Genomic DNA, 17,433 nt, shown 5'->3' on the forward strand with positions numbered 1-17,433 from the left:
CCTGGAGCGCCGGGCCTGGCGCGGCCTCGGCTTTACCTCGCGTCTCCGGCTCCTGCCCCGCGGCGGCGGGAAGGCCGGGGATGGGGGGGGCGGCCCTCTTGTGCACGGCACGGACGGGCTGTGCTGGGGGCCTCCCGCCTCAGAGGGGCCGCGCAGGCGGTGGGGACGCGGTGCACCCCGCTTCCCGCGGGAGGGGTCGTGGTTCGGGTTAAAGAGTTCTCGGAGGGGGGGAAGCCAAGCAGCCCAGCGAGGACGCGGATTGGTACCGAGGCACCTGTGCGCGTCCGGCTCCGCAGGCGAGGGCGCGGTGCCTTAGTGTCTCCCCGCGTGTTTGGGGTGCGGATCGTTGGAGCTGCCGGCTGGGCGATGACCGCAGCGTTCCCCCTTCCGAGCGCCTGCCGGAGGTGGCGGTGCCTGTGCTGAGGGGAACCCTGAAGTCGCCCATCGGACCACAGCCGGGTGTCTGTCCTCTGGGATCCCAGTGCAGAGCTCGCTGGCAGGGGCGTACGGGGGTTGCTGTGCTTCAGCGGGCGGTGGTTTGCCATTGCAGCACCGCCGTGGGTCTACGCGCATGGGCTGTGCTGAGCTTCGGAGGTCAGGAGGCAGTTGAGGCTCCTGGACGGTACAGAATGGGACCAGCTCCGAGCTTTGCAGCTGTGGGTTAATCTGTAGCAACCGGGGAAGGAGGTGTCCTGGCTCTTTCGGGAGGTGCACCGCGGGCCTCCTCACGGTGAGAGGTTGAAGCCTGACCCGAAGGTTGCTGTGGGTGACGTTAATGCTTTTATTTTTACTCTTAGCGGAGCAGTGGAGAGAACATGTCTGGGATCAAGAGAGTGATAGCAGAGAAGGACCCCGACTATGAGGAGATCACCATCACGCATCCCAACAAACGTCACAAAGCAGCCGAACAGTCAGGTAGGAGCTGTCTGAACTGAAGGGATCTCCCAGGTGGAATCGGAAATGCTGTGGATGTGCATGCTGCAAACAGGTCAGGAAAGGAGTGGGGTAGGAGCTAAGGGGTCAAAGGGCAGAAATTGAGCAGGGAAGTTAGTGATACCTCTGTATAGCTATGTGAAGATATGATTGTCATACACGGAGCCATTCCTACCTGCTAGCTGAACCGTAAGCAAGGCGTGAGGATGCAGACTTTGGTGCATGATAGGAGCTAGAGCATGAGCTCTCCAAGGCCCCAGCCATGTACTTTGGTTCCTGTTGCTTGCTGAAGTGTTTGCCAGTGCATCTTCCCAGCAGTTACCCATGCTGAGGTGTGCTCTGACCTGTGCATCTGTTCTGCAGTTGAAGTCTGCTTCCAGAAGGATTGGCAGTTTGTTTACATTTTGGAGGATAGAGGTTGCAGTATAGCGGGAGGCGGGGCGGTGAGGGGGAAAATCCATGACTCTGCAGTAGGGGTAAAAGGAATCCATGACCCTGTGGTAGGTAGACTGGCTCTTGCAAGATGACAAATGTTTGCATGAGTAGGCAGATAAAGTGAAACTGAGCAGTGTAGAAGGGATAAGTTAGGGAGAAGGAAGGGGCTTTGAAAGATGCAAGGGAGGCGGAGGAGCAGCTACCCGCTGAAGGAAAGGTGGATAAAGAAGTGTAGTAGAGAGAGTAGCTGGATGAATAGGTTTACGTTTGGCACAACTCAGATATGCTTGCTTTGGGAACCAGCCTGCTGGCAGGGTGCCTGGGACAGGTTGCAGTCATCTCTGGACAAATGAGAGTAGAGCTTCTTGCCCCGGGACAGGGAGTAGGCTAGTGATTTTTGCCATAGCACAGCTAGTGAGAGGATCATGGTGGGAGGAGCTGATGAACAGGGAGGTGAGAAAACTGAAGCTGGCTGTGGGATCTGAAGAAGATCCAGGAACAGAGCAGGATGCTGGAGCTGGCAGTTGGAGATGGACAGATGAGGGCTTCTCAGGTGATGTTTTGGAGGATGGTGTAGAGCTGGGCAAATCTGAGGAGGCTGAACTCTGGGTTGAATGTGTTGCTGGGCAGGTCCTGTCTGCCAGGCCGGTTAGGGGCCCTGACAGTGGATCTGTGCTGCAGCTGGCCATGGCAGAAGAGCATCACCACTCCCAGCTGCCTGCCCTGCCTGGCTGCCAGATATCACCACCCTCTGTGGTGGAGTGTCCTGGGGACAGCAGACAGGTTTTTAATCCACTTCTGAAGCAACTTTTCAGAAGGTCTTAATAATTGGCAGGCAAAGTCTCAGGGCCTTGGAAAACTGTCCTTGCCAAAGTGAACTTTCTGTTCAGGTGATTCCTCCAAACTGACTTCTTTCTTCCTCTCGTGGAAGATCTCCAACTTTCGATACAAGAATTCCTTAAGTATACAAATTTCACTAACATGATCTTAATTAGGGACTGTGGTTGATGCTAAGCTGGGAAAATATGAAAATAAAGTGTTCTTAAAAGCATCTGTAATATAACCACAAATCCTGAAGTGCTTTAATTGTCATAATGCTGGTGTTGCATGGCATCAGTCTTGGGAAGAGATGCAGTTGTCCCTGTCTGAACTGTACATCTCATACCTTAATCTGTTTAGGTTTATTTTAAGTGTGGCCTTACATGTGAATTTCCTAGGCATGGTGTTCATGGCTGGAGGAAAATTATATCCCTCTGGTTTTTCATATTGCATTACTCATACAGATTCAACCATAATTCTGTTTTAATGGAGGCTTGAACTATTTCTCGTCCTAGAACATACGCATTTGGGTATCTGGAAATAAGTAAAAATATTTAGGGTACCTCTGTTGCATATAGAAGCATCAATTGCCTTACTCCTGTTGTAGGTACCTGATCAGACAGTAAAATCATGTATGCTAGCTGGAACATACCAGCAAAGTTTTGACTTGCTTTTGATTTCTAATATCCCAATAGAAAGAGTAAAGAAACCTCTTCAAACAGATATGTACCCTTTAGTAAAACAAATGCTTCCTCTGAAGCTCAAAACAAAGTCTTGGTGCTGTTGCCTCCTATTCCACATAGAAACAATGTGAGATTTTTTTACAGAGGAACCCAGGCTGTTTCTCTGATCTGCTTTGCAGTGAGGTCACTGTACTTCTGATGCTGGCAGGAGGACCTTTTCCAGGCTTGCTTCTAGAAGTACAATTCCTGCTTTTCCAAGTTCTTGCTTAGAACTTGATAAAAACAGATGTTCTTTGAACCCCCTTGATATAACAGAGGTGACTTAAAGGAAGGGCAATATTAAAGTCTACGGTAGTTGTAGGGCAAAAAGAATTGTTCCTTCTATGTTTATACATGTTCTAGAAAAACACAGTAAGATGCCAATTTAGTTCTTAGCCACTAATTTGCCATAAGGTATTTGCACAGTTTGAAATATTAAACTACATGCTTTCCACCGAGGTCAATAAACTCCTGCTGAAAGGCTAAAATTTTTTGACTGCCGTGCTGGAAGAGGATTTTGTAAGAGGTAGAGCAGCTTTCGATAGTGTAGTTTCCTTTGTGGATAATAAAAGGTTTGTAGGGACGCCAGAGCAGGCTGCACTTCGTGCCAGCGCTGAACATATAAAGTATTAGTTTGCCTTATTATTGCTGCATGAAGTGGTGTAAATTTCCTGGATATGAATTGGGCCAAAGAGAGCGGAAAAATGTACATAGTGTTCCAGCATACTCCTGCGCAATTGCAGCAGTAACTGCACTTGGCCGTAAGCACATTTGAGTTTTCCTTTTACTGTTTACAGCTTTACTGAGACAGAAGTAAACAAACTGGTCCTGTTCTTCCATCTTCTGTCATTTGTCGTCTCAGATGTAAAAAGGAAAAAATAGCTCTCTGCATAAGCCAGCTTTTAAAGATACATGTGGTTTTTGTTAAGGCAAATTACTTTCTTTTGCAGAAAAATGATCCTTCCCTTTTTTGTGTGTGTATTATCCCTTCAGTTCTCCCTCCATAATGATTTCTCATCTTTATGTTTTCAAATAAAGCCTCAAAACCAGAAATATAAATACTTCCTTCTTCTTTATTTTCCATATGTGGCCTTGTACAGCTCGAGATGTTGCTGTGCAGAAGATTGAGACAATTATAAAAGAACAGTTTGCCGTCGAAATGAAGAGTAAAGAACATGAAATTGAAGTTATAGATCAGGTATCAAGGTTTTGTTCTTAAAAATACATAAGATCCTGGTGTATCATGGTTTGGGGCAATTGCTGCAGCAGTTATCCGTTACTATGTGTTACCTCTTCTTTTTATAGCGCCTGATTGAAGCAAGAAGGATGATGGATAAACTGCGTGCCTGTATTGTGGCTAACTATTACGCATCTGCTGGTCTCCTTAAAGCTGGAGAGGTAAAAATTACTTTGGGAATAATAAGACTTCAGGGAATATTTGCAAAGGAAGATGTGTAGTTCACTGGTTATTCAGCTGATGTTTGGTTTTGAGATGTGGTTTCCTCGAATGGTGGGATATGAACTGCAAATGGGGTGGCAGTCGGAGAGGAGACCTGTGCATCACCAGCTGGGCCTCAGGTACTTGGGAAAGACCAGTCTTCAAGGAGCAATTGAGAAGCCGTTCAGCAGCCCTTGGTTCTGGTTTCTGAAATACTCTGCTTTTTTTTTTCATCAGTTCTTGCGTGAGAGCACCTTGCTTCTCACACACTGCACAGTTTACCCTTGCAAAGCCCTGAAAAGTGAGGAATGTTTTCCTGTTTCACAGGAGGAAAGTGGAAGCAGATGGGCTTTGGAACTTCTCAGAAAAAAAAAATAAAAAAATCAAGATTTCTTGAGGCTTGGGTAGTGCCATGAAACAGTCCTCCCTTTACCCTGGCAGCCAGTCTGTAAATGGTTTGGTGAACTGATGGTGGCAGTAAAGCAGGAGGTAAATCGAGAAGATACCAGAGAGAGACTGAAAATTCACAAGGAAATTAAAAAAAAAACAAACGCTATTAGTTAAACTCCAGTCTGAGCATTTTGTCCTTAATGGGCTGGTAATTGCAGGGCGTTCATGACTCATGCAGACTCCCAGTTGACTTGTAGTTCGCTACCAGTGTAGGTATTTAGTTACCATCTTTTCAATTCGGGGAGTTGATCTATTTCCAGTAAAGATCTGAACTGATTTTTGGAAGCTGTAGATGGGTGCTGCAAACCTGGGTTTTACTCTAGTCCCATGAAAATTTCTTTTCCAAGCAGTGGCTCTCACTGCTACTCCTGGTTTTCCTGGTGTGATTTCCAGAAGCCTTGGAATAAGGTAAAACCAAAAAGGTCCAGCTGTTTTTTTCCCCTTCACTGAACTTGAGTTGATCAAGTGGAGTTGAAAAAGGTTATGGTAGTATTGGGAGGCTTGGAGATCCCTCTTCCCCCCCTTAATTTTTGTGTAGGCAGCTGAGGAATGTGAGCTAGGTTCTGATCTTTGAAAGTGCTTTTATCCAATGTCATCATGTGTCAGCAAGAGCTGTACTGTCCCCTGTCCTTTACTTGTTCTGCCATGCTGGGTGTTTGTTTTTTCCTTGCTGATTTTCACACTTGCCAGAAATAACAACTTTTATAATTGTTTCAAAGTATTCACAAAACTTAATGGTGCATCCTTGCTTTGTTTAGTTTTCCTGTAGTTTTTATGAGCTTCTGGCTACTGTAGCTGTATCTTTGATTGCATTTTTAATTTTTTCTAAAAGTCCTGATTTGCATGCAGGCTAAATCAATTCTCTCTTTATTTTGAAATTGTTACTGGTTTCAGTTTTCTTTGCTGTCTATTTTTAATGTGTGATTAATGTATGTTTGACTTGGCAGTGAATGGTTGTCTTGTTTCTGCTTCTGGTAGAATGGGAGTCTTTGTAGTTTAATTCAGAACTTCTAGGAAGATGATTTGCAAATTCTTATCCTGTTCTCATGAATATAACCAGTTCTTCAACCCAGTGCTGCTGGGTTTTGAGGCTTATGATTCCGTATGATTACAGTTTATTACATTTTCCCACAAATTAGTGGACAAGGTGTTGGTCATTTTACTTGACTAGGGATAAAAAACAAACCAAAAAAAAGAGGTTCTTAGTGGTAGTTTGGTTTGGTTTGGGGGTTTTTTTAGTGATGTTGTATGTGTGTCCCCACTGTTGGATATATGAATATAACTCTTGTAAGTAGGTAATTGACAGTTGGTAATTGGAAAGAAACAAATGAACCTTTAAAGTCCAAGGTGGGATAATGTTTAACTCCACTCCTGCTACTACCTCTCGAGGGCAGTTCTGCTGCTCCACAGTGCTGCTGGTGTCTGTCCCCATGCCACCCCCTCCATCCCGTTGGCGGAATTTTGGATCAGGGAATTTACGTGTATTAAAAAAGAGAATAAAAAGAGAATAAAAAGCCAAACAAAACCAACAAAACCCAACCAAACAACAACAAAAAAATCCCAAATCAGTTTCTTGATTTGTTTTTTCGTGACCTGCCCCCTCCCCATGAATAATTGTGCCAGCCTGGCTGATGCGGGTGGTTCGGGCAGGGAAGACGAAAGCCTCTTTCAGCTGGTGCTGCCTGCAAAAAAAGCTGTCAGTGCAACTCTAGTGTGAGTCTGTGGCTTCAGGAGCTGGAGTGAGGCTATCTGACAGTGCTCTGCTGCTGGCAGAGGGATGTTGCTGCTGACTTGCTTCACCATCAAACCAAGGTGACAGGGAGGACCGGTGGCTGGAAGGAGAAGTGGCTGAGGGAGACTTGCTTTGAGTGATGGGTGTTTTCCTTGCTGCTTCTGAGGTTAAAAGCTAATACAGGAGAAAAAAAAAAAAGGCCTTTGTCACAGTAGTGAAAAAAACAAGAGAGACTTAAAGGCTCCCCTGCCCCATCCTCCACCTTGCGGGTTTGGGAGGATCTAAGATTAGCTCTAAGGTGTCCATTTTGAGGAAAGTTTGCAAGCATGCCTAAGCACATTATTCTTTATCCTCCGTTGAGCTTTGGGAGCAGACAGGGTGCTAATACACACGTAGCTTGCCTCATAGGCATTGACAAGACTGCCAGTGAGTATCAAAACTAAAGAGCCTGATGCATTTACTTACCCTGCTTGCCTGCAAGAATCGGGCAGCTGTGGCCTTTCTGTGTATGGTAAGAGACCATAGGTATCTGCGCGGGAAGGGAAGATGTTATTTTCAAAGGGACATTATAGGTACTTGAGTAGGCTGCAGTCCTCCTTTCCAAAACGAGGTGGGTTTCTGAGATCAAAAGGTCTAAAGGAACAGAATCAATTTGGGGTGCTGTTTCTGTAGAACCGGCTTAAGCTTTTATCTTCTGCAGCATATGTTTTTCCTGCAGGGCAGCTGATTAAATATTTGCTCTTCTTCATACATTGACTTTTTCTCTTCTGGCACAGCTTTGTTTTCATCTGGGCTGCAGGGAAATAGTGACCGGATCTGCCTGACCTCTTTGTTGCAGGGGACCAGGTCATGTGATGCGACAATTCTTAATCACCCTTCAATCAAGAAATTCTTGGAGTCACCCTCTAGATCGTCATCTCCAGCTAACCAGGGCTCAGACACTCCATCTGCCAACCACTCCGAGAGCGACTCTCTCTCTCAGCATAATGACTTTCTCCTGGACAAAGACAATGGCAACTTAGATGCAGACGAGCGGCTGACAAACAGCCTGGACCAGAGACAGAGCAGAAATACTGGCCGGGTAAAGTAAAACTCGAGTGGCGGTCAAGTTGTTGGAGGTGTGTGCTCTGTCTGGACTCAGTGCTGGCACCAGGAGCTCTTCATGTTTTCACCCACCTTGCTGAAGATCTGTTTCTTACCCTCTCCAACTGCTTGCTCCCACTCTTTCAGCCTGGCTTTGCTGTAAGGCTAACTGAAGTGTATGTAACTTGGGTAACTCTTCTTAACTCAGTCTTGCCCAACAGAGAGGTCAGCTAGGCAGCAGTGGTAGTGTTATTGTTAGCACAGCTATCTGCCACTGTCTTGGTTGGTAGCCTCTGGGGAAGGAGGCATTTCACAGCTTGAGCAAAGGGTTTTGCTGTGCAGATGGAAGTCGGGCCAGAAAGGGTAGAGCCTGGAGAGAAGAGCAAGATGTGTCATTCCTAGCAGTGTTTCTAAGAATTAATGCTGCTGCCTGGCCCTGGGTGCCCATGGGGACTGTATTGCTTAAGAGTTGAACCACTGGAGTTTGGGGTTTGGCCTCCTCAGCAGCCTGTGGTGACAACATCGTGACACGAGTGGATTAGCTCACCCTGGGAGTGTGAGCTGGTAGAGCCTGTGTGCATAGTTTGAGTTGTTTTTGTCCTGGTGGCGATGCTTGCTGTTGTGCTAATATCACTGTTTGCTTAACTGAACCAAACTGACCCAGGTTAAAAATACCTTTTTTCATTGTTCTCCCATACTTTTTCCTGGGTTATTTTTGATCTGGATCCATTCCCTTTATGGCTCGCCGTGCAGCTATGGAAATGCTTCACCTGTTGGCTGCAGTTAGCTCCACCTGGGAGGCTCTCTCGCTGGCTGCAGGTGAAATGTGCCTTTAAGCTGTCAGGCCTGCCAGAGGAGTACAGCCTCTAACCCAAACCAGGGATGGGTATATCTCATTGCATATGACTGCATTCTGCAACTGAACAAGTTGCAATAATATGTGGCAGAAAGAGCAATAATTCTGCCTCTTGAGCAGCATGACACCCTTGATAACAGGGCTGCAGTTTGCTGAAACCCTGCCTAGAGTCTGTAGCTGAAGGCAGATACACAATATGTAATGTGGACCCACCTATATCGTAAACCATCAGACCAATATAACTTGTTTCTGCACTGGGGGCAGTGATGGAGCAGTTGTATTGCTTGGGTGTAGCATGTTGGTACATCTTTAACCAACACAGCACATGACTCAGAGGTGGCTGAGGGAGTGATGAGGAGCCATCCCAGCCTTCTGTGGCTCCTTGCCCCGGTTTGGGGCATCACTGACTTAACAGAGGAGGTGTAGTGGTTCCTAGTGGATCCACTGGCCCCACGCTGAGCCTTGTTTGACGAATGTTCAGTGGAGTATGATCTGGGAAGCTGTAGCACCGACTCTGTTGTTCATGAGAGGATGGCAGTCCCTTATTCTTCGGACAGCTGCTTTATCCAACAGAGTCGTACATAGAAAAGCCTCTCACTGTCATGCAAATGACAGTGCAGCCTGCGTTGGCACTGTGGATGGTCGTGTCTTCGTTTTGCCAGGGAATCTTGGCCACTTCTTAATAGCCAAGGCTGTGTTATAACGTTGCTTAGGCTGGATTTGTTGTGCCTTACGTATTGTAATGGATCTGTAGACTTATCTAGATGTCAGTGACATGGTATGGCTGACTACTGTCCCTGATGAGTTGGAACTGAACTCTTGTCTCAAGCCCAGCCTCAGTTCTTCACTATGAAGCAACACTGGAGTCCCTCAAAGCAGCAGAGGCTGGAAATGAGAAAGATTAGATTTTCAGAAGCCACTCATGGGAGATTTAGATTTGTTTCTGGTTAGTGACCAACATGATGCTGCTCTAGTAGTGCTCGATTTTTTTCAGATAGTGCAGCGGCAGTGCTTTTGAAACCCAAGCTGAAATCATAGCTCAGATCCATGGTGTGTCACATAATGTATGCTCAGTTAAGCCATGCAGAGTACACTTGGCTAGGTAGTATATCATTGTTGCGTGCCTGAGTTGCTTAAAGATGCCTAGATAGCAATTTGAGTATTTTTAGGGATGATTCATTGTTGGTGTCTCATTTAAACTATGCAGGTTTACTTTTTTTTAACACCACCTTACTTTTCTAGCACCAAACAAAATGATGTTGAAGAGGAATGTTTGGTTTTTTTGTTTCCCTGTTTTTTTTCTTCCCCTACCCTCAGGACAGTTCGAGTGTTTCAAGCTCTCAAAAACCAGGACAACGAAATGCTGGACTGTTAAATGATGAAACTTCACGGCTTTATGTGAAGAAAACAATTGTGGTTGGCAACGTCTCCAAGTTAGTATCCAGAGTTTGAAGGATGGTCCTTTATTTCAGGATTAAATGGAATAGGAGGTTAAAATTGGGAGACAAATAAAATTGCTAGGCTGTCACAGTGTGAGGTATTGCCCTTGAATAATCACTGTACCCAAGGCTGCCCTCCTCGAGTGTCTGCATGAGTTTTTTGTGGCAGGAACGGGTATTTTAGTAGTGGGTTTTTATATATATATATATATGGAGGTTTTAAGATCTGTTTGTCTCAAGGAGAGTCTTTTCAGCCTTTTCTGACCAGTTAGAAATCCCAAGTTTTTCCCTGAAAATTTGGAAAAGCAAGTTGTCCTAATGGCTAATTCAGTGTGTCCATAGGGATGATGTGGGTTTTTTAAACAAATAACAAAAAAAACCAAAACAAAACCCCCAACACCAGAAGGAGGAAAATTGTGAAAGTCCAGCATAGTCTGAAGAAATTCATTTGTACAGTTTTTATTTATAATTTTTTTCCAAAACTGTTTAACACAGATGAATACACATAACTTTTGAACTTTGAGGAAATCAGTGAAGACAGACGTTCATTTTAGGAAACTATGGATGAGTCCAGGTTTTAACTCTCCACCCTTGCACTACTCAAGTCAGTCTTTTCCTCTTGCATAGAAAGTTGCAAACTTTGCTGACAAGACTTGCAGTGTTAGAATTGCATCTTGAAAATCTACATAAGCCTGGACCTGGAACCAAGTATTGACTATGAAGTTTCTTAAAAATTTATATGAAGAATTGGGGTTTTTTGTATATATGGTAGCAGAGTTGCTGATATTATGTTCTGGTGTGGTTTTGCTTCCTCATATCAGAATAAGATGGGGAAAGGGATTTGGCAGTGGTAGAATGTTAATATGAAGTCTTCCTAATGAAGAGCCAAATGTTTAAATGGACAAATTTCATATGGCAGTTGTGCACTAAAATAGAGGAAATGTGTTAGAAGCATAGACTAGGTTATGGGAGCTGTATCTGTTTCTGGATGAACTGTCAAGAGTAAGGAATAATGAGCAGAACTGTACAGGGGGCAAGGTTCACATAGGCATTTTACCATCCCCAATTTTTTTGCCTAATCTTTCCTGAAATACTTTTTGTGGTATTTATCTATTTGGGATTTTTATCTTGTGCTTGTTTTTTAACTTCTTTGCCAGGTACATTCCCCCTGACAAGAGAGAGGAAAATGATCAGTCGACCCACAAATGGATGGTGTATGTCCGAGGCTCTCGGAGAGAACCCAGCATAAATCATTTTGTCAAGAAAGTTTGGTTCTTTCTCCATCCCAGTTACAAACCTAATGACCTGGTAGAAGTGAGGTAATAAAGAATTACTCCAGTCACTCTTCCAGTCTTTATGCTTGCCAGGCTTACAGTGCTAAGTTTCTTAGAAAGTTAGCAACTTATTTTCCTGGTTTAGTATTCCATGTCTGTCTTTAACCTCCGGCTTGGCTTGACTTACTGCAAAATAATATTAAAAATAAATTAGTTTTTATGTAGCAAATGTGCCAAACAGTTTGTTTTGTTTTTTTAATTTCCTACTGAGAAAAAGCATTCAGTTGTTGAATTTCATGTTATTCATGCGAGTTTGTGCATCTCCTGTATGTGTTACACTGTCTGCTGTGCAGGTTAGACTTCTGTTGCCAAAAGAGGCGTTTTCTATCTCCCATCCATTCCACTGTGGAAAAGAACAAGGAGTCTCAGCTATTTTGCCCATAGTTTTAATGACACATGTTAGTTTGGGCAAGAAATTTTATCCCTCTCCCAAATATTTCTCCACTGTAGTGAGATCAGTGGCGTTGGCTTCATGCTTGAAGGAATTTCCCATCAGTGTAATGGTGCTGGTGCTACAGAAATGGGAGCTTCTCTGTCCTCTCCCAGACCTGTATTCAAAGCTGTGACCCTGATGAGATGAGCAGGGTTGGTTCTTTGTTGACTGCTGCAGGGAAATGTCCTGTCAATCTTTCATTCTCACTCCTTGGGACAAGATAGTGGGAGGATGCCTTCGAACTACTTTGTGTCTTCCCAAAGAAATTATTCTCCACAGGATGTTCAGCTGCCTCCTTGAGGAGGGTGGGGAGACTGCTGAGGTACAGAATGGCAACTTAATTCTGGCAAAATTAAAATACTGAAAGGCAACTCCAGAAAGACTTATCTGAGATAAGAAGTGTTAGTATGGTTCAGTAATGTTTCTGAGAAGGCAACCCTGAGCAGGACGAAAGCAAACTCCTTTGTATTTCTTGTCTAACATACTAAACTACACTTGACTGCTGTCTTTTTCTGCCTTTCTGTTTCCAGTATCTGATGTCAGTGCTGTTTGTCTTATGTTTTAGTCCCATCTGGTTAATTGATTTCTCGTTGCACGGTCCCAGTCATTGTAGTGGACATACATGTTCTGGACTAAATATAGCCTTTAAACCTCTTCTGTTTTGTTTTGTTGCAAAACTACATTTGGGATTTACAAATAACAAGCTGAAATGCAAACAAAGTAAGGGTAAATGTTAGAAATAGGCCCTTCTTTTTCAGCTTGGAGAATGACGGTGGTTGAGTTAGCTTTTCCTTGTTGTGTGTGTGTTGTTCTTTTAATGTTATATGAAGTGCATGCCTTCTTGCTACTAGATAGGGAATAGCAGAGAGCAATTGCAAAATGCTGCATTGAAAACTCATCTTGCAGCTGTGTCCTAGGAGCTGACTTGGGGTTTTTTTGAAACAAGTATTTTTCATTTGGCATTACACAGCCACCTTTTTTTGTTTGGTTGGTTTTTGGGTTTTTTTTGGTTTTTGAAGACACTTGTTTCTTGTGTTCTCTCATCCAACAGTGTTTTACCATTTTCTTCCCTGTACCCTTGTGCAAAATAAAAGTATGTTTTCAGCTGTCCAAAGCCATAAAATTCTCATTTCTGTGAGTGCATTCTCTCTGGTGAATAGCAGGCCTGAAGATAGCTTTAGTTGTCAGCTAGAAAAGCAGTCTTTGGCTTTCTGAAAAAGGTACATGAAAGCTATACCACTCCTGCATCCAAAACGTGAATCACCATTTGTTTCCAGAGAACCTCCATTTCACCTGACCAGGAGAGGCTGGGGAGAATTTCCTGTGAGAGTCCAGATACACTTCAAGGATAGCCAGAACAAGAGGATTGATATCATACACAATTTGAAGGTATTTGAACAAAATATTTGAGAGAAAGGCAATTAAATGAGGTCTCTTGCATAATCTAGAAGAGGCTCCGCTTTTGCGTGTGCTTCTGCATCTCTCTGTTGTGTGTATGTCCTGCTGGCTATTTGCACATGAATAGTTGAGCTGGAGAATCAAAAAAGATCCAGGAAAGCCCCTTACCTTGGCTGTATTGGAGTTGATGCGGTAGCCAAGGAACCCAGCCTTGCAGAAGCTGGAACTGATTCTGCTCAGAGCAGCAAAGCATTACCTATTGTTTCCCTACAGTTTGAGATTTTTATCTTGCTCTCACTGGCTTTAACTTGACAGGGTGCTGCAGGGCTCTCTTTCTGTTGGTAAAGTGATTGCTGTATCTGTTCTGTTCCTTCAGCACTTTCACATACCGGCTAGAGATTATCTTTATTGTTAGAGTGGGCAGGGCTGAGATTCCCTGTTCATTCCTTCTTCCTTTTGAAGAGAGCCTTCTTTTTCAACTCATTCACCTGTCCTGCGACGCTCAATAGGATTTACAGTATGCAGCAGTCCTAGAAAACTAGGCCAGTGCTCTTGTTTTCCTTTTAATTAGTAGTCCCTAGCATTAGTAGAATTAAGTCCTGAGCTGGTTTAGTTTCCTGTTTCTTTGAGCAGCATGATTAGTTTTATTTAAACTCTGCCTGCATTAATGAATTTCATGCTAATGTAGATACCTCATTGCAACCCCAAATATAAATAGTAGAGAAGGTTGGAAACGTTCCCCTGGAACTTAGGGACATTTAATGCAGATGATGAGTAAAATATATTTGGAGAGATAAAACTTGCGGAGAAATTGGTAACAGTATGGTGGATGTTATGCAGCAAAGGAAGCCCAGCCTACAGAAGAAAACTGAGCCAGTCTGTGGCACACGAGAACTCAAATCAGCAAATCTTTGCTGTTCGCATACTGAGCCTGTGGCTGCTGTGAAGTCATAGGAGTGAGCTGAACCCTCCTCCGTGGCTCGCAGCCTGTCTTCCCCTGAGCTCTGGGGCACTGCAAGACTGTCAAACCCAGCTTCTCTATATAGGTATCTTAACAGATGCCTCTGGGATTTTTCTGCCTCTCTATCAGCTGATAATCACTGTGAACAGTTATTTAATCAAAAATTATAGTGTAAATGTAGCCTTCATGCTGGTCAGTTTAAATCTCTGCGGTTTTTCTCATTATTATTTCCTTATATTGACGTCAGGAATAAAAAAGGACACTCCTCGAAGACTCCTCTTAGACTGAAATAATATTTCCCCAACAATCTCATTTCTTCCAGCTTTTTTGCTCCTTTCTGCTTCAGTGTGGGCTTTGGGTCGTGGTTGGCTTTTTTTCAGAAGAGAGGGTACTTAACAGAGCACACAGATTTCTGACCCTGTGGCCTCAAAAAATTAGATGTGCTGCTGCTCAACTTACACAGTTTCAACTCCTTTCAAACAAACTGTATTGTAAATTCTAGCTAATATATTACTTTTGCCCTAGTTAATTTAAAAATATATTGTATCATTTTACCCAGTTGGACCGGACGTACACGGGCCTGCAGACACTTGGCGCAGAAACGGTGAGTCACCGGGTCGTGGGATGGGTGTTGTACTTTGATTCCCTTTAAGGATGTTTAAAAAGAAAAAGATATACGGGACTAAGCACAGAGTCAGACCCATTTGATTTCACAATTTCTGGAATGTACATTTTGCTCTCTTGTTAAAGGAAATCATTATGACGCCCTGTCACTATTCATGACAACAGTCATTTTTTCTCCTTTCTAGTTCAGAGGAGACTGTTTCCAGCTCTTCTTTCATAAATAACTTAGCTTGTACTACAGTTTTAATTTTTATTTCTTTGTGGAGCTTCTGGTACCAAATGTCTTGATTTGCATTCTGATGTGCTGCAGATCTCATGCATAAAGAATTTAAGTTAAAGGGATCACTGAACTATCCTGTTGAAATTTTGCAGTATATCAAGTACTTCTAAGTTTCTGTGTCTGTCAAGATTCAGTATCTTCATGGAAAATGAACTCTTAAAAATAAATATAAAATTAATTAATTAATAACTCATGGTTTGCTATATCCCTAAACATTTTTTTATTATTATTTTCACTTGTCTGTAGTGAATGGAAATTTTTAAGGTGAAATTGCATTACTTCAGCTTTTCAGTCTCTGGAGAAAACTTTAATGTGAGATGTCTGCTGCGATTAAAGAACACTTTTGAAGAGTAGATAGTGTGTTTCTCAAAGTCTTATCAGAAAAGGCAAGCTGCAGTTTTGTGCCTGTCCCTAAGGGGTTATGCAGTCCTTCCCTTAGTGGGATGCTTGGAGCTGGGCTCTGTATTCCTTCCAGTGTTCGCTATTCAGATTTCCCCATGGACCGAGAGATGTCCTCTACTGCAGGGGTTAAATATTGCAAGATTTTTGTCTTAGCTCAGGTGCTGCTGGACCTCTGGGAAGTGTCCCTGAAATGATCGGAAGTGTTATGCAGAGGTGGGGGGAGGAGAGGGAGAGGTTTCTAGACATTAAAATAAAAAGAAAAGGCATAGTTGTTTTCAGTTTTTATATCTTTACCTGGCTGCCAAATATTAATGTTGTCCTTTCTCCTCTTTCTGAAAGGTAGTGGATGTGGAGCTGCATAGGCATTCCCTTGGCGAGGAGTATCTTTTCTCCCAATCTTCAGAGTCTGACCTTTCTGACGTTCCTACATCTTTACCACTGTCATTGGGTATCCCAGCACCAGTCAAAGCTTCTTCACCAATTAAACAGTTGCGGGACTCCAGCCCGGATGCTTCTGTGGACAAAGGTAGAACGAATGGGTGTTGGTGAAATTTGAGTTCTTGGAACTTCAGCTCTTCTGGATACCTCCTCTTGATTGTTCTTGTGCTTTAAAGGTTGCCAGTGCTACCTGCTCCTTGCTCACCTCAGATGTTCATTTCCTCAGTGTACTCTGAAATGTAATTCAGAAATTGTTACGGTTTATTTGGGTTTGGGGGTTGGGTTTCTTGGGGTTTTTTTTGTGTTTTATAATCTCGATTTTGTTGAGTGGGCTTTGTTTTGCTAAACAGTGAATATGGAGCTTTATGCAGCAGATGTAGTTGGAAAAAAGGTTCTCGAATTGCACTTAGTTTTTTTCTTGGCAGACTGTCTTCAGATGGTTTTTTAGGTATCTGAATGTTTCAAGGACTGTGTATATATAAAAGGAATTGGCCTAGTGGTCTGTTCAGTTATTTACGTTGGTGCCTAACACAAGTTGACTGGGGCGGGGGGAGAGGAACAAAAATGACTACATAACTGTGCTGTTGAAAATAGAGAGTGAAAAAATTGTAGTGTATGTTTGTCTGAGGGATGGCATCTGTGCATGTCACTGTCTCATTCTCACCTTCCTCTGTAAGCTCAGGAAATGCAGCACCTGTTGCAATGGGGCAGTTGATGCCTTAGGATCATTTGAATTGCCTGAAGCAAGCTAGTGCTGGCCCCTTGGGCACACTGTTACGATTTTTAGTTTGTGTGAAATAGGAGAAACTGTGCCTCTGTTAGCATTTAGCTTTATTTTCTGAAACATACGGTTTCAAGGCTTACGTGACAGACCTTGGTTAACTGGGCTGAGAAACAAGGGTGTCTTTTATGGTTTGCAGGTTTTAGTGTGAGAAACTTGCTGGAAGCAGTAACTTTGTATTTCAAAATATGGTCACATGCAACATGGTCTGATGCCTTTCTTGGTTTTTCCTGACACTCCTGTGTTCAAGGAATGGCTTTAAGCTGGTGTCTTGCATGGTGCGCTTTCTGGTAGGTGCTGTGATGCTACTGGTGGTGTTCTGGCTCAGTGAGAAGAAAGTCCACTGTTCAAATGCGGTGTTTTCTTTTGGCCAAAAAAGGAGAAACGCAACCAAATTTTAAATGCTCAGGCTTTTTATTCAAACAGGAAGATACACAGCACCTTTAGGTGACCAGTGCTACAGCCAACAGGAAGGAAGTAAACCTGCCTCTTTCTTACACTGACAGGCAGTGGCTCCTCTCATTAGCTCCAGGTTAATTGATCCTTTGACATCAGATAAGGTGGATTCCTTAACCCAGGTCAAAAGGTAGTAGGTGGTCTCCCTGTGCTCTTACTCCAAAAAATGCACTGTGAGATTCTCAGCGAAGGAGGTCCAGCCTTAGTCTTGTGGAACCCTAACCAAGGACACTTGAAACTACCAGCAGCTTTTGGTCAATGGAGGGCTTGTTCCAAGAAAATTTGTGAGAAATGGCTGATCACCTGCCACAGCTGAACAGGCTGTACATGGTAGCATTTTATTCTTCTGTTCAGAGACAAATCCAACAGGCTTGCACAGGAGGAACCTCCTACCCCATTTTTTCACTGTTTAGGGCTGC

The 17,433-nt window shown here is 43.7% G+C and overlaps 1 protein-coding gene across 3 annotated transcripts in view; it reads left to right on the forward strand.

Moving 5' to 3' along the window:
* The first annotated feature begins 727 nt into the window (after window positions 1-727).
* YEATS2 (YEATS domain containing 2) overlaps window positions 728-17,433 on the forward strand; it is a 53,155-nt gene continuing 36,449 nt past the window's right edge. For 2 of the 3 annotated variants that reach the window (XM_010568230.1, XM_010568229.1), the window contains exons 1-9: window positions 728-915; window positions 4,010-4,107; window positions 4,215-4,307; window positions 7,368-7,610; window positions 9,786-9,901; window positions 11,065-11,226; window positions 12,952-13,063; window positions 14,593-14,637; window positions 15,679-15,865. In XM_010568230.1, coding sequence (XP_010566532.1) covers window positions 816-915; window positions 4,010-4,107; window positions 4,215-4,307; window positions 7,368-7,610; window positions 9,786-9,901; window positions 11,065-11,226; window positions 12,952-13,063; window positions 14,593-14,637; window positions 15,679-15,865 — 1,156 coding nt within the window. In that variant the 5' untranslated portion in view covers window positions 728-815. The remainder of the gene's footprint in view (window positions 916-4,009; window positions 4,108-4,214; window positions 4,308-7,367; window positions 7,611-9,785; window positions 9,902-11,064; window positions 11,227-12,951; window positions 13,064-14,592; window positions 14,638-15,678; window positions 15,866-17,433) is intronic. The other variant, XM_010568231.1, reaches the window with a different exon arrangement.

Source organism: Haliaeetus leucocephalus, unplaced genomic scaffold (assembly GCF_000737465.1).
Source record: "Haliaeetus leucocephalus isolate CR32 unplaced genomic scaffold, Haliaeetus_leucocephalus-4.0 Scaffold240, whole genome shotgun sequence".
NCBI lineage: Eukaryota > Metazoa > Chordata > Aves > Accipitriformes > Accipitridae > Haliaeetus > Haliaeetus leucocephalus.